The sequence below is a fragment of the Xiphias gladius genome, chromosome 20 (assembly GCF_016859285.1).
Source record: "Xiphias gladius isolate SHS-SW01 ecotype Sanya breed wild chromosome 20, ASM1685928v1, whole genome shotgun sequence".
NCBI classification, from domain to species: Eukaryota; Metazoa; Chordata; class Actinopteri; order Istiophoriformes; family Xiphiidae; genus Xiphias; species Xiphias gladius.
Genome location: NC_053419.1, coordinates 18,974,297 through 19,000,559, shown reverse-complemented (window position 1 = coordinate 19,000,559; position 26,263 = coordinate 18,974,297). Strand labels below are relative to the sequence as shown.

General features: G+C 39.3%; 1 protein-coding gene across 1 annotated transcript; it reads left to right on the top strand.

Moving 5' to 3' along the window:
- Positions 1–11,466: 11,466 nt before the first annotated feature.
- On the top strand, positions 11,467–25,486 carry aif1l (allograft inflammatory factor 1-like). Its single transcript, XM_040157915.1, has 6 exons — positions 11,467–11,632; positions 11,805–11,866; positions 14,470–14,536; positions 18,020–18,061; positions 19,589–19,751; positions 23,279–25,486. The coding sequence occupies exons 1-6, from the start codon at positions 11,608–11,610 to the stop codon at positions 23,364–23,366; spliced, it is 447 nt and encodes a 148-aa protein (XP_040013849.1). The 5' UTR covers positions 11,467–11,607; the 3' UTR covers positions 23,367–25,486.
- Positions 25,487–26,263: the final 777 nt, after the last annotated feature.

The window sequence follows — 26,263 nt, the reverse complement described above, 5'->3', positions numbered from 1 at the left end:
AAAGAGGCAAGACCCTACATCTGTCTGCACTTTCGCACAGCATATGTTCTTTTGCACAGATAAAAGTGCTTTATAAAACCAGTCTCCCATCCAATCAGGTTGCATTGTTGCCTGCTCTCATCACCTGCTTTATGCTCTACACCTACAACTGTAGGTGGTCTATTTGGATGCACAATCACATGGGCGATAACGCATGACTGTAACCGTCTTTTCTCCTTTTCTCTGTTGGCAAGTGAAAACCTTGAAATCTTCTAAATTATTTCTAATAATTTGATGAAATCAGCAAAAAAAGAAATAAATTTAAAAAAAAGAAATTTGGTATGAATGCATTCTTTGGCATTGTTTTTTATGAGCCAGTCTGTGAACATGGAGGCATAGTGCACATTGTCTGCATATTACAGTACTGCCTAGAGAGAAAACACTTTTTTTTAAATGAGCAAGAATATGTCATCACAAAACTTGCCAATTGCATTGCAGTGCATCTTGTAAAGAAATGGATACAGCAAAAGATAATAATGGGCTGCAATTGGAGGTGTTGAAACAGAAGTAAAATGTCCATGCTGCTGTAACTATTTATCTGGGCAGCGGGCAGTGTTTTCACTTATATATAGTTACCAATGATGATAGTGCCAGATTTACCCCTTAATTCTTAGTCATTTTTAAACAATAGGTCATTGATGTCAGACAAAGATGGACAAAAGCAGGCCTTTTTATTTCTAACCAGCAACTACCAATTTTGCCAGCTGAAATGACGCCTGTTGCAGGTAGATTTTATCAGCTGTAGCTTGCTAATTACACTAATGTTAGCTCCATGAGTTAGTTGAAAACGCTGTGTCCAGCAGACTTTTTAATGTTTTTTTTAAATAAGAATCTTGTAAAAGGGTCCATTAAAAATGAACTTGATGGCTATACACATGATATCATGCTAAAACATGGAGGCTAAAACTCCATGTGCATGTGGAACTGTGAGTCCTGGTTTCATAAGCATGATACCACTTTGGTTCTAACATAAGCTTACAGCTAACAAGTATGTAAGCTGCTTGCTGCTGCCCTATACTTAGTGTGGAAATACTATGCACTGGATGTGCTTGTAGCGAACAGGGCTTTTTTTTATCATGACCTGTAACCCCACAAAATGATGTGGTTAGCTTATGAAGTGCCGCTTGACCTTGGAAGTAACGCTCGGTTACTACTGTTGGTAGTAAGCTGGTTAGCAGGCTAACACGTAGTTAAATCCACTGCTTGCTCTTTTGCTCTTGTGTATTTGGTATTTGAAAGACTAAAAATGAGTATTAAAAAAGTACAAGATAAGCAGATAAATAATATTTCCATTCTCTTTAAATCCTGAATATTACTCAGGTCTAGTAGGAGGGCATGTGACGGATGCTTGGGGGTCCTTGTCTCAGTCAGTCTACTCTGTCTCAGGCCTCTCAGGGGAGCACTCAGGTTTCAATTTTCTTTCTTTTACGGGAACTTTAATGGTTTGCTAATTATTTTTTGTGACAGGAGAAGAACAACTTCAATGAAGCTAAACATTTTCCACAAGAATGAACAGATATCGAAGCAGAAAAAGGAACAGTGACACTGGCTGGAGCGCTTATTCAGACTTTTTATAACTATGCTTGTTGATCTTGGTGCAATGACATTTCAAAGTACATGCACACAGACATTTACACATTCACAATCTTCAGAAGAACCCCAATAAAAACAAGCCTTAAGGTTTTACTATCACCATCTACTTTTCGATTTTTAATGTAGGCTATTAGTCAGTCGTTGTATTCTGCGCTGTACATGCTGTACCTTTCAAGATAATTGTTGAATAAATTCCTAAAAGCACATACAAGGTCAACTTGGCTGTGTTTACTGATGTAGATTATGCCTGCCCACACCTGGATGGCACATTACAATGGTAACATTAGCAAAGAGTGTATAATCAAGGTCACAAATTGGACAAATACTTTGATCTGAGCATGACTCACAATTAAGGACAAAAGGTAATACAGAAAAGTGTGTCCACAATGGTGCAGATTTAGCTCCTGGGGAAAATAAGGCCCCAGGGGTCACTTGCCTCAGTGAGAGCACCATTCCCCAGCCTGGCTCTAAAAATGGGCCCTGGTGTTTATTCTGGGCACGATTCTCTTTACTGACTCCTCATCTGATACCAGTTCGCCTCAGGTGTCCCAAACAGGAGCTCAAATACCTGAAAACATTTCTCCCAGGGTCACTGAAGTACACACACCCACTCCACCACGATAAGGTTGAAATTCAAGAAGCAACTGAATGAAAAGCTGGTTTATTCACAAGTAATGGCAAGAAGGATCACAAGACTGACCTCAGTTAAGGGCGTCAGCTGCAGACTTTGTATGGGACCATGGGGCTGCACAGAGAGCTGAGGCACAAAGTAAAACTCCCAAGTCTAACACTCACCTAGAGTCACAAGCTTTCAGAAGTAACCGAAAATGGCACACATAAGCAGACAAAAGGAGATTCCTTCAAGAGGCGGCTGATTTCACTCTGCTTGATAGGGTGAAGGGTTCAGTCATAAAAAAAAGACACAGGGTCCAGTTGCTGCTTCATCACACTGGTCCTCATTCATCAATGCTGTGTGTTCGTAAAAGTGGCTGATTAGGTAAAAAATTTGCCCTGTATTTGTCACATGTTTGGTGATGTTTCCATCGTACGTGTGTGTAGAACACCCACAAAGACATTTCCCACATGGGAAATCCTGTCAAAGAGGTAGAAAAACGAGTTCTCTGAGGCAAAGACTACATGATAAACAATGCTGAACCAGAATAAACAATTATTATTCAGTACCTTACATAAGGAGGTTTTCAGGGCTGTCCTGCTTTTGCCACTGTTGCTTTTACCTGGACAAACTTGGATGGATGAAAATCCAAGTTTGGGAAAAGTGAAAATGGATGGATCGAGTTGAGAGGTTAAATGATAAGGGCACATTTGCCAGCTCAGTTTGATAAGTGGTGAGAGCAGAATTAGTAAAATTATCATTATCTCATGAGTTGATCATGTTAAATGATTATATGATGCAGTCAGAGATAAAGTTAATTGATATTCGTAACACTAGTAATATCTTTTTAAGCAGTGCATCAGTCACTGTTTAATAGTTAATGGCAATCTAATTAAAAAAAAACAGCATGGACTATTTGTTAATCTCCATCATTATTTACTGACATTGAATTATTGGATGTACATTATGATTCTAATTATCAATGACGTGATATTAAGTAAATTAGCCTAATTATCTACTTTGTATTCATGCTACCTGTTGAGAAATCAAACCAGACAGTTTTCATTGCTTTAGTTAACAATTTGAGAGCCACACTTAAAGATCAACAGATGTTTATAAGTAAGCAGTACTTATAATTTCAGTATAAACACATGACCTCCAGTCAAGTTTCAACATCTTACTTCCACACTCTCAACACTTTAAATACTCAATGGTTGAGCTGTGTAACATAAATAGGTCTAGATTATCACAGAGACCCTTCAAGATCGGCCCAAACCAATCTTTTTATACACAGGTTCAGAGTAGGGAAGATTAATATCTAAAAGTTTTTTTCGTGTTTCTTTTGTTTTTTCACAGTATCGTAGACTTTTTTGTGGATTTTCAGCTGCGATTTAGGCAATAATTTAGCTGTATTTACTGACATTCATCTTTCTAAGCTCAGCAGCTCAGCATGAAACATAGCGAACTAAGTCTCTTACTCTAACACGTATATATATGCTTAGGAGCCTATTAGCTGACTACTGCGTATTTAGCTGGCCTTTATGCTCCTTATGAGTAACTCTGGTTTTGTGATGCCAATATCACTGACTTTTATTTGAACGTTTACCTCCCAGGCATCCAGCATACATTACTACACATTAATCTACCAGGGTGCCACCTATAGGCACCCATGATTGATAACGGGATAAAGCTTTGGTGAGCCTTGTATGCTTAAGTATCAATATTGTTTCCACATTGAAATAGGTTTAAAATGCTCATCTGTATTCCTTTGTGTTATCATGATTTATATTTTACTTTAATGTTGGGATCCTTCGATATTTGCAAGAATTTTTGCGCCTGATTCCCTTTACCTTCTGCGTTTGGCATAATACACCTCTGGAGTTTAAACATGGTCCCATGTTCACAGAGGCAACAGCAGTGTGAGTCAATGCTGCCCTCATGTGGTGTGTTTGACTATCGCCACCAAAAAAAGACAAAGAGCATTGGCTTTGTTTCAAACTGTTTCCATCTGCCAATGGGCCAGGTGCCCAGTTGCCTTTGTTTTCTTGTCTTGGACTTCTTTAAGGACATGCTGTATAGCTTCCACTGTCCTGTCATCATTCTCCTCTCTGCTGCCCTGCTATTGTCTAACCTCGTCATAACTCAGTGAAACCAATGCTGCCCTCCCCTTCCATTAACTACTCATTTTTCCGCACCAGATTCCTTCCTCTCATGTTTTAGATCTCGATTAAACCTTTTCTCACCTCAATTCCCCGCAGCCAATCGTCCCTCTTTTCTGTCCACAGAGGAATGCGTCTCCCTTTTTGAGAAGAAGTTTGACACCCTCCAAGGACGCAATTACCCTCTAACCCTTGACCCAATTCAATTACAACCTCCTTTTTCATCCAGTAATTCTGATTCAACATCGCTTACTGTATAGTTGCCCAAAAGCTCATTTCAACCATCATAACTGCTGACTACCCTCCTAACCCTCTCCCGTCCAGCCGCTGTCACACCATCAAGTCTGATTGTCCTAAACCTGTATGACATCAAATTGCAGATACGGTTTTCACTTTCCACTGCTCTTCAAAAACCTGAACGTACCACAACAAGAAAACTTTCTCATTACTCCTCACACAAATGCCTGTCGTTCCCGATACGTCTGTTCCACTCAAACACCGGTCTCTGCTGTCTCCTCACGCTGCTGGAGCGCTTTCATTCTCCATGGCCCTCACCCTCAGTTACCTCTGACACTTTGAACCACCAGATGTTCACTGCTGACCCGGGGAGCTCAGGGGACTTTCAAAAAACAGCAACAAGGGGCATGTGAAACTCACCAGTCTCGCACCGTGAACTGTGGCAGGCAGAATTGTTAAGTCCTAAGTTGATATATTAAAGGATAAGGCTGTCGTTATTCTGTGTTTTTCCTTACAGTCAACAAATCTCTTGCAAAGCATCCGTTTCAACTGAAGATATAAATCTTTATAATTTGGTCGCAAATATAATGTTTGATTTAAGAAAATGAGTAATTTCCTAAAACGGCTTGGAACTGTTGCATTTTTTTGTGCTAACTTGCAAATGTCCGCATGCTAAGATGCTAAATTAAGATGGTGAACATAGCAAATATTATGTCTGCTAAACATCAGCATGTTGGCGTTGTCATTGTGGGCATGTTATACAAACTTTATGTGGAAAATACTATTCTAATCTTCATAGTACACTGTTTAAGCAGTTAAGCAAAAAATTAACACTCTTTTACCTTTTTATACTACCAGGAAATTATATAATATGTGAAGAATAAGGTGACAATAAAATTGTGATTCTGGAATCCCAATGCCATTTAAACTTCACGAAGAGCAAACAATATTTGTTTAATACCTTTTTTTTTTGAGTTTCTTTCTGGAGCTGTCTCACCACCAACCACAATTTGTTCAAAATGTTTCAGCTCCTCCGTTTCCTTTGTGGAAGAATATTGTCCATCAACAGTAAACTCAAAAATAGGCCATTTGTAGTCTCCATACCGTCTGGTTTGAACTCACCTTATTTTGTCACATTTCCAGTGTGACATACTTAAAACCTCATTAGATTTAGTTTGTAGTTTTCCACTGGGACACAACTTGACACAGTCTTTTTGGAGGTCTATGGCACGGAGGAGCGAACTATGCACTGTAAGACTTTGGCGGCACAGGCAATACTTTTTAGTAGGATCCATTTGTCGTTGGCAGCAAGAGAAATATAAAGCACTGACTGAGACTGTTACTCTCTTTGAGTTAGTTACCTGTTGAAACTTTTTGCAGACTGGTTTGTCTGACATTACTTGTGCTATATGTTGTATTAAGTTGTTATGTATGACACCAGATTTACAAAAAACGTGATGAGAATTAAAACTAGTGTAACACCCTATTGTCCGTTTTAATTTCTTATTTATCTAAATCCGGCTGTCATATGACATTCTGGGAAACTGTTGCCAAATCTTTTCAGCTCTCTTGATGGACTGTGTGGATTTGTAAAGATCAAAATGCTGTGTTGATATTTTCCCTCCTTGTGTTTTACTGCAAGAGTCTGGAGTTTGAATTGTACAGCGTCTGTCTTAGTTTCATTATCTGCTGACACACTTACAGGTGTCGTGGGATTGTGTTTTCTTTGTTGTGATGTGCTATTTCAGTTCTGACAAGATATAAAAATGGCAAAAGAAATTATGCAGCATATTAATTCCATATTTGCTCATCATATAGACAATCTGTTTGTTAGGTGGCCCTCATGGTAGATCAGCGGTTATTACTTCTTGCCTCATGGCGGGAAGGACTTGGGTTTACGTGGAATTCATTCATTCATTACCTGGAATAATACTTTGATTTTTAATTTTGCCCGGCTGAAGCCTTTTTCATCTGTTCCTTATCTGAGCTGGGATGTCTCAAAACCATCTACAAATAAGTGGTTAAGGGGGAACATTTAATTTTGCAACCTCACAGTTTCAATTGCACTTAATATTTCTAAATTAGCAAATGCTCCTAATTTCGTGGCACTGGATTAAGTTCAGCCTTTACATAATCACACGCTGACCATTGTAGCTCGGGACTGTGACTTGCTTACAGTTAACTGTGCTTTCCTCAAGTACAAGATGGGGAACATGGAGATCCTTGTTCGATGAGTCAGTGTGTCAGCACCATGTACTTCCAAACAGTAAAGGAAGGATTCATCTGTAGGCCACAGATTTCATCAACAAAACATCAACAAAAATATGAGATAACTTGAAAATCACTGGCAGGGCAATATATTATAATTCCATACCAGGCCATGGTCTTGCCAAGGTCATAGTTATATAAAACCGAGCATCCCTATGATCTGGCGCCGAATTAATGAGTGTAAAAAGACTGTAGATGTAAGTTCCCAGAGAAGAGTCTCATAGATTATTCTGATGCAGTCTAGTCTCTCTAGCCGTTATAAAGGAAGACCAGTAGACTTTGTCATATAAATCGGAGTGGTGAGCGTGAAAGTTGTCTAATGTAATCAAAATTAAAGCCACTGCGGTAAACTGAATGAACTGACTTTTAAGTATAAAACACTCAACACTCGTTTTGACATTTATGTATAATTTCGTGTTTGGCTGGTCGCCCCCGGCGACAAACGATACAACTTTGTGTCTGAGTATAAAACGTAGCATGTGAACAAAAATGTATTCGCAATCACAGACGTGACCTCTGATACGCTATTTTTCTGTTCTCTACAGACTGCTCTGTTTTGTTTCTGTATCTGATTTCGACTCGAGAATAACATTCAGAAATATATTCATTCCTGAATAAGGCCGGCCATGCCCTCGGTTGGCGTTTTATTGTGTGTGTGTATTCACAGCAGCAAAGCCATTTACAGAACACATTTTCTCTGTATTTGAAGCTGTAAAATTTTAATACTGATGTTGGTATGTGTGGGGTCTAATATCCTTTCTGAATTATCATATGTAAATTACTGCCATCTAATTACTAAGGCGAGACTGTGCCACTCCAAAATGTTGCGCCTTAAAAAAAACATAACATGCATGCTCCGAAAACTGCGAATTAGCAGCAACAAGTCAAGACTATCTGAAAGGGGCTAATGGGGCAGAATAGCCCATGGTTACACTCTAAAAGGCTCTCACAATGCCTACATTATCAAACAATTAATGAACTTGACACCCCCAAAGACGCTGGAGCTGAGAGTCCCATTAGGAAAAAAATCCAATAAACCTAAAAAAACAAAAAAAAACAACAAAAAGCCAAGCACAGAGATGAGCCCCCACCTGCCAGACTTGTCAAGTGTCTCTTGTGGCTAAAAGCTGAAGTTACACTGACACAGACGTATATGATAATAATGTGTAATGCATTGCTGATGGTTTTCTTCTTGTGCCTTTTGCTGGTGCTATGATACTGTGGTTTCTCTAATGAGCATAGTTTGCATGTTGTTTGGTGTGTGTTTCTTTTTACAGCCACTATCCCACTGTCTATCCGACCAGTTTATTTGATTATCTAGTTGTGTCCACTGAGACTTGGAAGGCTAATGTCCTGTATTTTTGCAAACTTTGATTTAGGGTTGTCACTAATGATTATTTCCATTATTGATTAATCTGCCAATTATTTTTTTGAGCAATCGCTCAATATTTTAGTCTTTGCTAAATTAAAAAGTAGTAAAAGAATGCCCAACACAGCTGTGAAACAATTAATCAGTCATCAAAATAGTTGGCAACTATTTTTCTGTATTTTCTTATTTTTCTGATCGAATAATTATGAACAATTAACATTTATTTGATCAACCTCACAGTGGTAACTAATGACCTTTTTATAAATGCTAATGTGTGTGTTTTTCTGATGACGTACCTGCTGTTCCACATTAGGAGGCATAAAGCCTCTACTGGGGCAATTTGGGGCATCGTGACTCAGACCCAGTCATAAATAGAGAGTGACATATTTATTAGACTGAACGCTTTGGACAAAAAGAAGAATTCAGTATCAAAATGCATTAGGATGACAATTTTCAGTTCAGCTGCATGTGACGTCAAATCACAGTGGTTCCCAGAGACCTATTATAAATGCTAATGTGTGATTTTTCTGACTTATGGTGACATCTGCTTCATGCAATTCCTTCAAAATTTTAACCTTTTAATGCCAATATTGTAGCCTTTTTTGCAAATCTGTCATTAAATACTGAAATTGACTGAACAAGAGCTGAACATGTATTTACTGACTGAACATTAATTCAACCATTAATTCAACCACAGTCAAGTAATATTTTCGAACAATGCATTTCCTGTGTTTGTCTAATGTTCCGGTAAAGATAATTACTCTGACTTTGTGTTGTTTTTAGTTGTTTTTGGCAGGTTAAATTCTTCTCGCCTGAATTCAACAGCAGTAATTAAGATCTAACATGTTGTTAAAAGTGGGCCAGCTGCGGAAGTCAGCCAAAACGTTTAATTGTGAGTTTGTTGTTTGCTTCCATTGCTAACCGAAGGCACAGACCCACTGATATGTACAGTATACTTGTGCATATACTGCATTTGTACACTGTATGAAAATTGTAACACGTAGTTTGAACGTGTGTGCAAGCACATTTTCCACACTCTTTCAGTTCTACACTTTGTTTTATTGGCAACATTTCATTAAAACCCATTAAAGCCTCAGGTCTCTGCGGCCTATAACTGAGCTAAATACTGCAGCCCTGCAGTATCGACAGGCATGTGCAACCCACATCTAACCAGACAAGGGTGATGACCTGTATGCAAGGTCCAGTCGCCAGGCAACTAAATAGGAGGCTTTTACAATGATTGACCACAAGGTGGTGACAAACTACCGTTAATGATACCGACACAACTTGACCACGTTTTCACTGGTAAATGTTCCACTCATGCCCAAGTAAGCCGTTGAAAAGTTGAGATGGAGTCTATATTACTGAGGATGGATACATTTTCAATCTTTTTCTGAATCTTCTGAATATTTATTTAAAATATGGGATAGGAGGAGAAAAATATGTTATGATATATATAAAGGCCCTATAATTTATTTGATTATAGACTTTATATTATTTATCCGTGGACTGAATCAGGCACAGAGTGTATTATTTGACACAAACTATCTATAAATGCAGATTTTGCTGAGCTTACTCGCTTAGTTTATTCATTTACTCATTCATACAGTATTAGTACAGAAAACTAAATGCATCGCCAACTTGTCTTGTCAATGAGTCTTTATGGGGCTAAAATGACATCACATTAAGAGGCGTAAAGCATCTACAGAGGCGATTAGGGGCATAATGACCCAAGACCCAATCATAAGCAGACACAGCAACAGGGATTAGACTGGAGGCTTTGGACAAATAGAATAGGAATTTTCTAAATGCATTTCGTTTTCATTTCATGTCTTAACTGTATTGTTTTGAAATGTACTTCTGCTCAGTGGGGTGGCTTCGGTTCACAGAAGTTACCGTCTGCTGCGTCTGTCCCTCCATCCCTGCCGGTGTTGCCCGGGTCACGCCCTCGTTATGTGCAGTTTCCTCAAACGCCTCATGATGGTACGCGCGAGTAAAAAAAAAAAAAAAAGGGGGTCCCAGTTTACTCCAGGAGCATCACTCGCCGATCCGGATGGTGTGTCTGCACAACGACGCCGGAACGTGGATGCTGTAGCCTTCAAAATAAGAGCTTACAAATGTCTCGCTGAAAAAGACACAGCCACGTGTTATCGCTAATGCTCTGTGATGATGATATTACAAAACTGGCATCGGAAAAGTCTCGTTGAAAGAAACAAAACTGTTTCTGGCACTGTGGTGTTCAAGAACATACTGGGTCGTGACAAAGTATTAATTGCAGAAAATGCAGAGATAAGTGCAAACTGCATTATTAGGATACATTCAGGGACAGAGAACAATAGGTTGGGTAAGACTATTTAAAAGGAAGCAGCACCCACCAACCAATCTAAATTTTGGTGAGATGTGGATTGTGGGCTTCCACTCATGACGTTAGAAATATTGCGGTGTCAGCTGGAAATGTAATCCGTTTTTTTCGAAATGATTTTATTCATTCATAGATTTACTAAACATACCAATCCAAAGGACAACCACAAAATAAATGGCCACATCAGTACACCTAAATACTTCGTTAATAGATTATTAGGTCAAGTAGAATTTCATTGATAATGCAACACCTTGTCCATATAGGAGCTCTGGCCTGATAAGGCCCCCTGAAAGTCCCTCTTATTTTTGTTTAGGGCTGAAAAAAATACTTGATTAGTGGATCAAAAGAAAATTAATTGCCAACCGTTTTAATAATCAAATCATTGTTTCAGTAATTTATCAAGGGAAATTTCAAAATATTCTTCTGAAATGTGAGACTTTGCCACGTTTCTGTTCTTTTCTGTTTTCTATCTCTTTAAATCGAATATATTTTGGGTTTTGACCGTCGGTCAGACAAAACAAGCTATTTGAAGACTTCTGACCATTTATTTACTAAATCATTAATCAAAAAAATAATGGAAATCAATTGCTAATGAAAATAATTGTAAATTGCAGCTCCGTTTTTGTCAGCTTCAAATTTAATAACAGTGTGGAACAGACTATATATATATAATATATATATTATATATAGATATATAGCTTCTAGCTACATTATTTACTCGAGGGACTAAACACGAATATTCACTGCATTCAGAATCAATTCTGCACACTCAAAAAAAACGTATTTTGAAAGGCTCGACCGGATGTTCCATACCCGGTTGCGTCCGTCTTGACACCGGTGCTGAGTGGCTCGCTGAGCCCAATCTCTAACGGAGAGTAGGAGTATCGCCCCGGCGGACAGTTGCGGCAGCCTTCTGGCTCGGATATTTTTCATTTTCTGGATTTATACATCGCAGATAAATTCCGGGATGCCTTCGAATAAAAATGTCCAAGGTAATAGATGATATAATAGCGGACTGCCTTGTCTATTTGTATGTCAGTCGCTAGCTAAAGCTTGGAGTCTGTACAATAGGGCATCAGCAGGCCGACCGGCTACCGTCCAAGCTAAGCCTGTATCGATATTAACTAGCTAGCCTTAAAAAATAACTTGATTTTTCTTCTGCAGGGGGGAAAGCCTTTGGACTGTTAAAGGAGCAGCAGAGGCAAAAACTGGAAGAAATAAACAAGGTACGCATGTCCTCTCCATTTGCTCCATCCCGCTTCTCTAACGGCACCTCGGGGAATCTGAATTTAATTTGCTCGCGTACACTTGACTTGGCATTGGCCTTGTTTTTTCACCGCCACATTGATTATTCAAAGCAGTCGGGTTTAACTGTCTCACTGGAGCTGTGCTGTGAATAACTAATTCCACCTGCGCCACGCACATTTATTCGCAGTTGACCATAGCGATGCCGTTGATGCATTTTATCGATTTTTCTGCTGCCGTGTCGTGGCACTACTTGTTGAACGGCTGCATGCTGTCACACACACACATCTCTTGTGTTGTGGGACGGTAGAGTTATTTCCCTCTGACACGATCGCATCGATCTGGAAAAAAAAAAAGAAAAAGCATTTGAAGTATATTTTCTGCGGCTGCTTGAGCTGTCCCGACGGGAAACAGGTGTCTGAATGAGCTCTTTTTGTCTGACATTAGGCGTCGTTTCGTGCGATAACCCCGTAGTAGCTCCCACGTATTAACTTGACGTCTGCGTGATCTCCGTTCCCCCCCCCCGTCGCTTTGGGCCGGACGCCTGTCATCGGCTCCCGACCGCGGCCACGTGAAAACCAGGTCGCGGCAAGAGGGTAGCCGGGAGCGCCTGTGACCTTTCAGTGCAAACACTCCCGGTCCCCGGGCAGGGATTTATCAGCTGTTTCGACATCCTTCATTTGTTCATTAGTGAAATGGCAAGAGAAATGACCCGAGAGTCCCTAAGAGGCTAGGTCTAAAAATAAGAGCAGTACTGTGATTAAATCCAGGGGTTTTATACACTGTCATCCATTTCATTATGGGGACATTTGCATCAGTGGATCCTGTGGGAATGGGAACTTGAGATCCTGGCACTGTTGTGCACCAGGGGTGGTTATTCATCTATGAATGTTTCATCTGATAAATACCTCAGAGCTGATGCAATTTAGCTCCTGATTAGTCGATGGACAGACAATTAATGAGCAATCCTTTTTTTCAGTCAAAAATGCCCCAAATTTCCTTGGTTCCAGCTTCTCCAACGTGGATATGTTGCAGTTTTTACATTTTCTATGATATTAAACAGATTATCTTTGTGTTTTTGACTGTCGGTTGGACCTTATAATGCGTATCGGACAGTATAAGACATCTGCTTGGGCTCAGAGTGTATGTGGGGGATTATCTTCTGACAATTTTGCGGACCAAACAATTAGTCGATTAACTCAGAAAATAATTGGTTGATGATGCACCAATGAAACTACTAGAGCCGACCAATATATCGACGGATATTAGCTCATGGCAGATGTATCGTTATTGGCGTACTTGTCGTAAATGCCAAAGATTTGTTATGATTTCAATTAAGGAAACCTTAACTGAAATGTTTATTTGTGGTATGGGTTGTAGACCTGTGACCTTAAAGACCTTAAAAATCCTGTCTCTGTAGGCCTATAGAAAATATTAATTCATTGGAACTAGAGCCACAATGATTAAACGATTAGTAGATTGGCAGAAATTTAATCGGCAACTAATTTGATGATTGATTAACCGTTACAATCACTTTTCAAACAAAAAAAGCGGAATATTCCCTGGTGTGAGTTTCTTAAATGTGAGGATTTTCCCTTTTTCTGTGTTTTATATCACTGTAAACTGAATCTTCTTTGGGTAGTGGACTGATAAAACAAGACATATGAGGACGTCACTATGGACGGTGAAAATTATAAAGGGCATTTTTCAGTATCTTATGCCATTTTACAGACAAAACAATGAATCGATTCCGTAAGAAAATAATTAGCAGATTAATAAGTAATGAAAATAATCTTTAATTGTGGCCCTAAAATACGTACGAACTCTGACGTTTCAGGTAGAGGAGATACAGCATACTCTATACTTGACCTCTGTAGTGTGACACATTCTTTGTAGGTACTTACAGAGATTTCATGCTTTTGTAATACTGGCGCTGCACTTGTTCAAACATACCTGCACACTAGGAAGAAACGCTGTGACTGTGGAAGGACATTCCTGTGTATGGAGGCTGTAGTAGTGATTCAGCAGAGCTGAGGTCAGGTGTCCCTGATAATCATCCAGTTGAGGTGTTTATCCTTTTCACCCTTAATTACAAGTTTGACAGACACATAGAGGTCACAGCAGAGAACAACCTCACTCGTTGTCGCTCTTGCTCTCTCTTCTTTCCGTGAAGATTGAAGCTGACTCCCACATGGCAGAGTGCGTCATTATAATTTTATTAGAATAGCTCCCTTCAGGCTCTTCCCTTTACACCCTTGTGAGCTGTTCCACTTAATGAACACAGTGATAAGTAATGACAATCCAGGGGGGAGAACATCTTATGATTGTGAGTCATCACTCTCAAGCTGAAGTTTTTGACGCATTTGACAGGACACAATCAGTTTAAGGTACTTAATGCTCTCATTTGTGTTCGGGCTTCTTAACTCTTTGATTTTGTATAATATAACAGTGCTGGAATTTCTTAGGAATGTTAAAAAATGGGCTCAGGACTTTTTAAATGGGTTTCAGTTCAATTTAAAGCCTGTAAGACTTGTTTTTCAGATCACCTTCAGTTTGTTCACCGCCCTCTCTCTCTCATTCTCAGGAATACCTGGAGGACCAGAAATACAGGGATGAAGAGGACCTGGCCGAAAAATTGGAAGGTCTAAAAAGTAAGAAAATCCAGTCCTCTGCTTAGTTCTGTTAGTATCTGCTGTTATGTGAGGGTGTGTTCCTTTTTCCCGGCGTTTGTGTTACCCTCAGTATTTGTTTTTTTGTTGGCACTCTGCACACACACACACATGAGACTTCAGCATTTTGTTTTTCTCCGTGGGAAAGACAGACTGCTGTGATTTCTAAGAGGTTTGCAAGGCCAAGTCCTCAGTGGCCTCGGAGGAATGTGCCGGGGCGTTCCCCTGCTTGTTGTTACAATATTCAGAACTTTGCCGGGTACACTCATACCTCATGAGAATAGAAGAAATACTGCTGCTGGAGCCAATTACGGGAACAAAATTGCATAATTTACCAAATAACTCCTCCCCATCCTCTCAGATATTACACGTGTGCACTGGGTGCATGTAGAATATTTTACTTCCTTTTTATCTTTTGAAATTATCCAGCCAGAATAACGACAGGCTGTTTATTCTAATAGGGGGCATAAGCCTTGAAATGAGAAATATGCTCCACCGTCCTACTTAGTACATGTGCTTGCTGGAGGAAATGGAGCAGCAATTTATAAACAGACACCCACGTCCTCCGAGGATTGCTGTTGTCTTTTTTCTTTTTTTTTTCATATCTTTTCCCTTCATTTTCTATGCTATCCCAGTGACCCAAACGTCAGTATCTAACACTGTGCTTTTAATCACCAATAAACTCACATCAGGTCATCTCTTGGCCAAAAAAGTCTGAGACATATCCTCCTTTAACATTTACATGAGGCCTGCAGCAAGTTTTCTTTTAATCGGTTTTGGATTGTTTTATTAGTTATTACAAGACTAATGCTTATCACTAAAACAGAAATTAAAAAGAGAGAGAGTTTAAAAAGTAATTTCGTTAAACTCTGCAAACTATCGCAGGTGTTATTGGACAGTGTTATGGGACAATAACTATATCGAAACACAGGGTTTCCTGCAGCGTGTTATAGTAGAATTACCCCCCTCACTTGAAATAAGGAGAACCTCTTCTAACAGAAAAAATTATTACATTTTTATGAATTAATGCTGCATTCTCAGAATATCTGTAGAATGGAGGTAGCAGGAAAGCCTCCTTTTATTTTGCTGCTAACCTTGAAATCACATTAATGATAAATATCCTGAATTGGCTTTCTTTTGTCATGTCACATATACTTAGTTATCAGTTTATAAGGTACAACTTGCTAAAACGAATGCAGTCTAATACAACAGTCGTGCCATAGATTCTACCTTTTTATAAAGGGTTTTAACATTGAGTTTTTGTTGAAAGACAGGTGTTCATTCAACTTTATTGACATTTTATAAGATGTAGTTTGCAGTGCTGTTGAACTGTATTGCGTTAAACTGGGTGCTATTTCTAATATTTAGTCTGCCCTTATTGATAAAAATGCATTGGACAATATATTAGAAACACTTCTCAGTATAATGCGGTATAATTCACTTGCGGTGAAGCTTTGATCTGCCCTTAGGGTCAGTGTCTTTTAAAAGGTTGGGAAAATTCCCAGTTTATCTTTATCTGAAGAGTCAGAGGAAGTAATCATCAACTTCAGCTATTTTATCAGCAAGTTTCTTTTTTTACAACGGAAAAGCCCCTTCAAATGATACCTTAGCTGCCAAAGTGGTTGGTAGACAAACTCAGCCATTAGACAAGTCAAATTAAATCAAAATTAAATTGCTGACCTCCTTATGAACGTCAAAGAGAAATAGAAAAAGAAACACATTTAATTAAGGCAGAAAAAGGCTGGTGCCTCATAAGTTGATGGCACTGTCATTTTGTCACATCGGTTGTTGAAGGAAATTAGGTCAGGAGGAAACGCTAAAGACTTCAGTTCTGTTCAGTTGAGCCGTTTTCTGTGGCTGCAGATGATCAACAGGCTGCACTATGACAAGTGGCCCACTCAAGAACTGCTTTGTATTTGTGTGTGTGTGTGTGTGTGTGTGTGTGTGTGTGTGTGTGTGTGTGTGTGTGTGTGTGTGTGTGTGTGTGTGTGTGTGTGTGTGTGTGTGTGTGTGGAGGCCCACTCCTCAGAGTTTACGAACAGGGTTAGCATTGTCCTGTCCCACTCCCCATGGGTTCACACAGTTAACACAGTTCCCTCTCTCTCTTCATCCCAATACACACACAGAGCTTCCATTGTGGGACAGGAATAGCAAGTGTAATCTGACTAAAGTGGTCTTCTAGAGAAAAGAGAATCTTGAAATTTAGGGAGAAGCAGGAAAAAGTCAGCAGCTTTATAATTATGAGTTTTTATAAGGGAAAGAAAGTACTGAAGTTCATATTAACCATTTTAACACAAAGCTCCCTATGACTTCAAAACTAGCTTGATCAGACAAGATACCTCTGGTAATCTTTTAGACTCTTCCCACTTATACAAACTGTATCTAAAAGGAAAATAACATTTTAACTAAGGCTGGGGTTCTACTTATTAAATTGTTTGGGCTTTTTAGGTTTAGCTTTAAACCAATTTAAGTAAAGTCTCGAATAACCCTAAAATAGAAGCAAAACTCAAGCTTTGCCATTTTCCACATCTTGGGGAATATGCTTATTTGCTTTCCAGCCAAGAGTTAAAGGAGAAGATCGATACCACTATTGTATCTGTCAAGCTAGGATTTTTGTTTTACCTTAGGACAGAGCAAGGCTAGCGGTTTCCCCCTGCCCCGTTTTATGATAAGCTAACAGTCTGCTGGATCCAGCTTTATATTTAGCGGATAAATGTGAGAATGGTATTGATCACCTCCTCTAAATCTCAACAAGAAAGCAAATGTGTGTTTTTCCCAAAATTAAGAACAATCTCTCAATGACACTCTACATGTTCTGGACATTGTGCTCTCTATAAATAAGATAAAAAAGCAAAAGCAAAAAAGTGGTGAGTATGATGTACAAGATGTACAAGAGAAGTACCGAAAACTGCTTTTTATTAAGTATTTACAGTATATACTGTAGTTAAGGATTGGTGTAAAACCTTCTGATTGGTCTTGAATAAGTGTGTTTTAATAAGCATCTGTGGTTTTTCTTCACGTTACCAGACTAGAAGAATCACATTTAATTTGAGCGACTGACTGTGAGGGAAAACTCTTGTTTCACAATTTTTAGCCCAAGCATCTTTGTTTTCCTTCCTGATTGCTGTGTTTGAACTTTAACTTCCTGACCCTCTCACTCTTAATCTGTCTGGCATGTGAGCCCCACTCAGCAGCTCTTTGCCTGCTTTCCAGCAGCAGACATGCCATGCAAAGCACACACACAAAAACACACCTGTCATTATCATCTGCTTGTGTCTTTCCTTTTGCCAGCCCAGCTGTCAGCAGAGTGTAAGACAGTGAGGTCAGTGGGCAGTGTGTGCGGACATGTGTGAGGCCAGGGGGAGACTGGCGTTTGTAAAAAATGTTACACCACATGTGGTGTGTGTGAAATGACAATGAATTACCACTGTTAGAAATCATCTCTTGTGTGTATTTGTTTTGCAGATAAATATGCTGAGTTTGACCTGAATGACCAAGGAGAGATTGGTGAGTAATAGCCAGCGCAAAAACACCAACTGCACCCCAGATAGCAACTGTCAGCTGACCGACGTGCAGTGCTGACATGAGGGAACAGTAATTAACTCTGTGTGTGTATTGTCTGAGCAGGCTGAGCACAGGGTATGAAAAGGCTCATGTGTCGTGTCTGTGTCCTGTATGAAAAGTGAGACCGTACTGCACACCAGTGTGAAAGGCCTGTATTTCTTGAGCAGATGTGAGGCGAATTGTAGTACAGGAGTCAGACAGGAGATATGGCTCCTGTGTGCAGGTCCCGAAAGTAGCTGCTAAATGTACAGTTGTAATATTTTTACCAAGTCTAGCAGCGTGGCTGTAGGGATGGCAATGTCAGTTGGTCCACCACTTTGGTCCAGACTAAAAAATGTCACAACAACTACTGGATTAATTTGATAAAATTTGGAACAGAGATCCATGGTGCCCAGAGGATGAATTCTGAAATATCTCAACATTTACTCAATGGATTGCCATGGAATTTGATACAAACATTCACGTTCCCCGCAGGATGAATTGTAATAACTCTGAAAACCCCTAACTTTACTTATAGCACCATCATCAGGTCAAAATTTTAAATTTTACAATTCTTAGTTTTATGATCAAATACCTTCAAAAGTAATGACACTCCCATTAGCCTCAACTTCACTTTGTGTTTAGTGCTAATTAGAAAATATTAGCATGCTAACACGGATGCTAATACATGAACATGGTAAACATTATACCTGCTAAACATTAGTTTATTAGCATTGACATTTTGAACATGTTAGCATGCTGACATTAGCATTTAGCTCAAAACACTGCCCAAGTACAGCCTCAGAGAGCCGCTAGCATGGCTGTAAACTTTCTATATTTTCTAAAACTATACATACATAAATCTCCTCATTAAAAGATACGGCAAATTCCATTACTTGTTATAAAGTCAACAACCAGAAAAACAGGATTCAGAGTTATCTCTAATTTATATAGGCCTTTTCTGAGGGGTTTTCCAGCGAAGTGGTGTTGCACTTTCATGACATGGTGAGTAGACAGAATAAAAAAAACAGTGGTCCAAATTGAAGCAGTAGAGGCTGAGATATCCTGATGTTTAGTCCCTAGTATGAGTCATGCTCCAAATACACTCTAGCCTACAGCACTACACTGAAGTCATCTTTCAAATCCCACACCTCCAGCATGTAACACAGGCTTTCTTTAAATATTTAAGGTTCAAATCCAGGCTGAGATAACCCGGATTATACTTTTCTTCCACAGAAGACATTACACAACTACTTTCAGGGGTTGAGTATCACTCCCTGTGCTGGGTAAACTTAACTTCATGTGTAAAATCGATGGAGTGCCTCGTTGAAATACTTTAGATACATGAAATTAAGCATTAGGATGATGTTCTGGTTTCCTTACACTGTCTTCTTTTGTGAAAAGTACGGATTTACACTGATAAATATATAAACATGAATTACATTCTCCCTCCTAATCGTGGATTCGATTGTCAACCGTACCTTTTCTCAGATCTGATGGGTCTGAAGCGGATGATGGAGAAGCTGGGGGTGCCCAAGACCCACTTGGAATTGAAAAAAATGATTGTCGAGGTGACGGGCGGCAGCAGCAACACTATCAACTACAGGGACTTTGTCAAGATGATGCTGGGCAAGCGTTCAGCTGTGCTCAAACTGTAAGTTTTGTGCATGCGTGTGCAAAAATAAAATAACCCCCCTTTTTTAACATATATGTAGACTTCGTTGTGTCCTTAAATCATCTGTTGGTTCACTGTGTGTGTTCACATGTCCAAGAGAGAAGATATGAATCTTTTGCTGTGTCAGCCAGTTGTTTCATCCACCAGCAGGGGCTTTGGGGGTGACTAGCGATGATGTCACAGCCCGCATGCTGCTTTAGTTGTTAATCGCCATGGCAACAAAACCCATCTATGTAACCTATCCATAGTCAACCCATCCTTATCCTTAGCTAGGATCATGTGCTTAGGTAACTGATTAGAGGCTGATTTACCACTGACAGTCACACATAGCGCTGACAAAAACACCGGCACGCTCAACAAAATTTGTCTCTTATAATCGCAATTATCCCTTTCAAATTTATAATTTTTTTTCAATGGTCCCTGGTGGGTAAGGCTGTTTTCAAAAGGGTTGGTGCAGCCAGCGTAAGCCTTTTAAAGCAGTCTTGCTCTGGGTCCGACTGCACAAGCCAGAGTGTATTGGCTGCTGCGTGTCAGCTCTGCTGGACTAAGCTGGCTAGACCATTTAGTAGACAAATCTCATAATCCCAAAAACACCAATCAGTGAAAATTCATAACTCTTCCTCCTTTGCCCTCAACCACTTCTCGAAAGTGTATCCCATAATCCCACAGCCGCTGTTTATAAATGTCTCATTTCCTACCTGCCTCACTTGTTCACTCGGTAAAACTCTAGTAAGACAACCTCCTTATTCCAGGGGAAGCTGATGTTTGTAATTTTTGACAACAGCAGGATGGTATGTCGGTGATCATATTTTTCTTCTGACACAGTAGATCACCAGGTTTAAACAGAAGCTGAAATCTCATCTTGATAACGTTAATTTTATTACACAAATGTTTCATCAGTGTTTTAATTCATGATTTTGTTACCTCTTGTTAAATCTTAAATTCCACTTTGCAGGAAGATGTTAAGAAATTAAAGTTTAAAATTAAGAAAGAAAGAAATTAAGAAAATTTTAGAAATTAAAAATGGAAAAGGAGAATTTTGTGGCAGTGAGCTTCTATTGGTTGCTTGCATTTTGTAGTGTATTTAGTATGTGTGTGTGTGTGTGTGTGTGTGTATTTTTTTATTTTTTTTTACATATGTGTGTGTGTGTGTATGTATAGATATAGATATTCTTTGTTCTGATGGGAAAAAAACATTGGAGTTTGTCAGTTTGTCTTCCTATAAATACCTACCCTACCTACCTACTCCCCCTACTTTCTGATAACTGCAAAGGTCTACAGCGCCTCTGTTGTGTGCTGCTGCTTTTGTCTCTAGAGGGGAGAGGGGAGGGAGAGGTAGAGGGTACAAAATAGCTTTAGAATAGTGTTATTCAAAGCATTTGGCAGGACAACAATTGATTTAGTTACAATCAGAGGAAAATGATTGAGGTCAGGCTCAGCAATTGGGCTCAGTTCGTGAAAGCTCTTTGAATAAAGTCACCTAGTGCAATACACAAGTGCAAAAGGACGCACAGTCAGTCACTGTAGTTTGTTTACCATAGATTTGAATCCAACACACGTTCCTCAAAGATCTTATATTCTAATGTAGCAATTGGGTAACAAGTAGCAACAGCTGTGATTGATCTTGACTACAAAACTGTTGTTGTTTTTAGGCTTTACACAAAACAAAATTCCCCTTTTGCCATGGATCTCCAAGAAGCATGATTATGTGTTAAATTAGATTATCAAAATGATCCTACGTACTGACTTATTAGTACTGTGTGCAAGTGCAGGCATGTGTATATTTTTGCCAGACTTTCACACAGTAACAAGATTAAGTCAGCCAGTCACTTCATCTATTCAGCTCTTCTCTCTACGTAGAGCAGATTAACCTGATTTGGCAATTTGCTTAAATCATAAATAGTGTCGCTTTTAATCGGTTCCAAATCACAAGAATTGAATACAATTATTTTGAGTTTTCCATTTATTTACAAAAGCAGGACTTTACACTTTTTATTGGATTAATCATCGAATCAGTAGCAGTTGATTGATGACTGCCAGGGGTGACCTGATCGACCCTAATCCATCTGTGCAGAGCAGAGGAAGTGTCAGTAGTGTGAGGAGAGTGGTCGCCAGAGAGAAGTGCCAGAGTTTGAGTTGCTGATTGCCAGTTTCGTCGCTGGGATCATTGCTTCTTATGGGCTTAGTGGAGCTTTGCAGAGTTTTCCAAAAAAGGAAATTAAAGACAGGCATTCGCTCTGAATAGCTCCTGTCAGACCCTTCACTCTACTGTGTGCAGACTAAACCACTATTCCCTTCGGTCCCTTTGTGGTTTCCCTCCATTCTTTTCCTTTCACTTACTGCCCTCTCTCTCTTCTTGGTTTACATTTTATTTTCTTTATGCCTCTCTCTATTGTTCTGAAGCCATCAAACCAAGTCTCCCTGTCTCTATCGCTGCCTGTTTAGGTTCATTCCAACTGAAACTATTAGTGGATTAATCGATTAGTCGATTGACAGAAATTTTAATGTAATTTTTCAAACAAAAATAACCAACATGACCTAGTTTGAGTTTCTCTCTTGCAAAGAGTTGCTGCTTTCCTTTGTCATGTGTGATAGCAAATTGATCATTTGGGGGGTTTGGGGCTGTTGGTCAAACAAAACAAGCTATTTGAAGATATCAGTTGGGGTTTTTAGGCTTTATTTTCTGACATTTTAGAGACCAAACAATTAGTCTGTTGATTGAGAAAATAATCAATAGATAAATTGAAAATTAAAATTAATATTAGTTTCCGCCCCACTTTCAGCTAAACGAACACACAACCACACGCACACTACTATAACCATTCATATTTAATTAGTGTACTTTGTGTGTAGTAGTCACACAGGGTGATACCATCAGTGACATCAGCCTGTGTTACTACTGCAGACGCACCTCACGGTACACCAAAACATGACGTTTGCCCTCGTATTCAACCGACTCATACACCCCATGCAGCTCCAGCCATTCTCCAGAGCACTACACATGCCTTAGGAACCTCCTGAAAACGCCCAAGCGACCTGACCCAAGGGAAAGTATCGAGCACGAACACCTAGCGTCCGCCTAGCAATGCTGCACCAAATATTCAGCAACACCCCAGCAAAAACCTGGTTCAGCCAAGTTTTGCTCAGACAGCAGGCAGAGTGTACTTGAATTTTTAAGTATTATTTTTAAGTTTTAAAGTGAAATCTCCTCGATTTTTACCCCCTTCACCCATCACGTTGCACAGGTTTTTAAGATAAGGACTCGTGCATGCTGATGTTCATCACAATCAGATACTCTTAGAATTCATTGTGTACTTTGTGTTGGAACTAGGTTGAGGTATTGATCTGCAGTAGCCTATTGCAGATATATTAAAATATGTATATATGTGTGTGTATATTCATGTACGTTCAAAGTAGGTTTGAGATGTGGAGTGTTTGTTTGTTTGTGTGTTTGTTTGTTTGTTTGTTTGTTCGCTTTTGCTAATTCATGATTTCTCTCTCTGCAGAGTCTTGATCTTTGAAGACAAAGCCAATGGCTCTCCCTGCAAGCCAGAAGGACCCCCTCCAAAGCGGGACATTGCTAGCCTGCCTTAAGTGTAGATGTCCGCCTGCGGACTGCTAGTGGAGCAGAGGGACCATCAGTGGTTGCCCGGAGTTGAACCGTTTTCGTAACATGTGGAGTGTCGTATTAGTGTGGGACCAGTGATTGAGGATGTTATTTTGTGAATATACGGTGTGTGCAAGGTGTCTGTTATTTGGAAGACTGAGACCACAACTCACTAAATGATGGTTGACTGTGAATATTATTATTCATCCTTTTTCCTTCATTAAGATGTAGCATTAATAGTTGTACATGTAATCTGCTTGATAAATTAAATTTTGTAGTAAGTGTTTCATGTTTATATTTTAAGGGAAGACTCAGAATTCTCTGGAGGTTGATCCCCCCCCCCCCTTCCTTCCTTGTTTCTTCGTGTCATTTTTGTGACGCATTAATTTCAACAATGTGAGAGTAGGATGCTTTTGGATAAGCACAAGTAAAAGAAGCAGTTCTTCCATCACATGTTTGCACTGTCCTCAGTGGTCTGGCATGGACCCCTGCCAGGCTAATCTTGATCAGCATCTCACTTTTGATCAGGCGCCAGAGATTACAGGCCCGGCCCATTTCCTCTGGGTAAAAGTCATTGGCCCATGGAGCCAAAATACTGATCTGGAATCAGTAACTAGGTTAACATGGTCACCTCACGATCTGAAAAACCTTTTTGTAGATGCTTGTTGAATATTTACTCACGCTGAGATAAGAATAAGAGAACAGGTTGACCTTGGGACTTTCAGTTTCATTATGTTGCTTGAAGAGCAGCCAATTTGACTCACTTTTAGATCTGTAAGGATAAGCACAGGTTAAATTTGGAAGGAGTGTGATTTACAGGCACACAAGCAGAACAAATGTACATAATATACTACACACAGTACAATCATATTCTTTCCAAGTGCCTCAACATGCAGATACTGTAGAGCTTAGACAACACAGATTGAAAAGGAGGGAGTGCGCACAGGTGTTCAGTTCAAGCAGTTTTCTTAGCTTACTAATTCCAGAAAACCATGATATAATGTTCTTTGGTATTTGGTAAGACAGTCTTAATGATATTCTTTGAATTATATTGATGCAGTGTTTATTATTGGTTTCCACAACATTCTGAGTGAGTGAAGTACACAAATTATAGATTTTTGTGTAGGTTCTATGATTTTCCCTTTTCTTACCATTATTGTCTTTATGTCACTGCATAATTTAACCTGTTTATTGGGTGATTTAACTGTTTAGATGATCCTATATTGTCTTACAATTCATACGTGTTATTCATTTCTCTTTGCTATGGATTCATCTTTCTCCCCCATATTATTTTTGCATCGGCCAGCCATCTCCCGGTTTAACTGGGTTAATCGTCCTGTGAATTCTGTAATTTGTGCCTCAGTGTTTGTCTCTCCAGTTTAAACTTTTCCTGTAACTCACACTATTTACTGTGAATTTGCTACTTGTAGTAGTTTTAACACAGACATCATGTTTTAAACTTTTTTTTATTTTATTTTCAGTCTAATACGTATATTACATCTTTTAGTGTTGTTGAGATGCACATTGTTTGCAGACACCAAAGGAATTAAAATTCTTCTTAAACTGGCCTGTTAAGTTTTTAATTGTTTATTGCAGTAATGGAGATCTCTGTTAAACTGAAGTAACATCTTCTGTTTGGGTGAATAATGACAGGTAGAAAACAGATTTCCAATATATTTATAGCAGGATATGAAGTCCTACGTTTAGAGAGAGATTAGATGCAGTAATGTTATTTACTGTAGCCTCTCGTCTTGCACAGTACATTGAATGGTGAGATTCGCAATCCATCAAGCTAGGGGCATTTTTAATAAAGAATCCATGTGTTGCAAAAGATCACATTTAATGTAAGGGTAAAACCTTTGCATTATCAATTTTGCAGTTGAGCAAAATCTGACACTCAGTTTTGCATCTTCAACTTTTCAGTTTTTTTTCACACATAAAGATAAACGGCTTGTGAGAAATCGCTGGCTGTAACTACTAGATGAGTGTTTTCATTCCATATTTTTTTTTTCCTGTCATTAAATGTTCATGTTGCGTAATGTATGTGCAGCTGTATGCATACATACTCTTGAGCAATAAAAATTTTTTCATGAAAAAGTCAATAGCTGCTAGTGCAAACAATCCCTTAAATGTGCTTGACTGTGTCTTTATTTTAGAAATGTAAAGGCCTTATCTATTGTTTTCCATTGGGAGAGCAGCTACGTTGGTGTGGAATAGTGTAGGGGATAATCGGCAACTTTAACAAGCCGGCTAACAGGTGGATCCGGCAGGATTATAATAAGCACCTCTGTCATTAAAATGATAATCACTGTCCCATGCAATGAACTGCCAGGAGCTTACGCAGGCACAGTGGAAGAAGTATTTATTTTGCACCTTTGTTTTTGTATTTCATGTAGTTGTGTGTCGGGCTGGTTGAAAGAATGTCTCATTATATTATCTGGTGTAGTGCTGCCACGTTCAGGCTTCTATCAGTAATGTTCCTTACTTCACCATCTCCCTCTCACTCCATCTATGTTTTTATGAGTCATCAGTCAGTGTGTTTCAGCTTAGCACATACAGTTTGTTATAGTCACTGACTCACTTGTTGTTGATTTATCTTGATTGATTGCTTGTAATTTGCTGAGTCAAGACCCATCATTCAGAACGTGTGTCATTCTGCAGTGGTTATGGTTAATTATCAGAGGCTGACATGGAAATAATAAATATACCACTGCAGTGCATCCTGGGACAGGGCATCGTCCTCCTTATCTCCTCTCTTGCATCTCTTGCATAGACACTCCCATCTACTGGACACTGAAAGTCAAGGCACGAGTGACGGATTTGACTGTGCAATAAGGAAGTGATAGGCTTCTCAGCAAACTGGAGGTGAAGGGCCATCTTATAG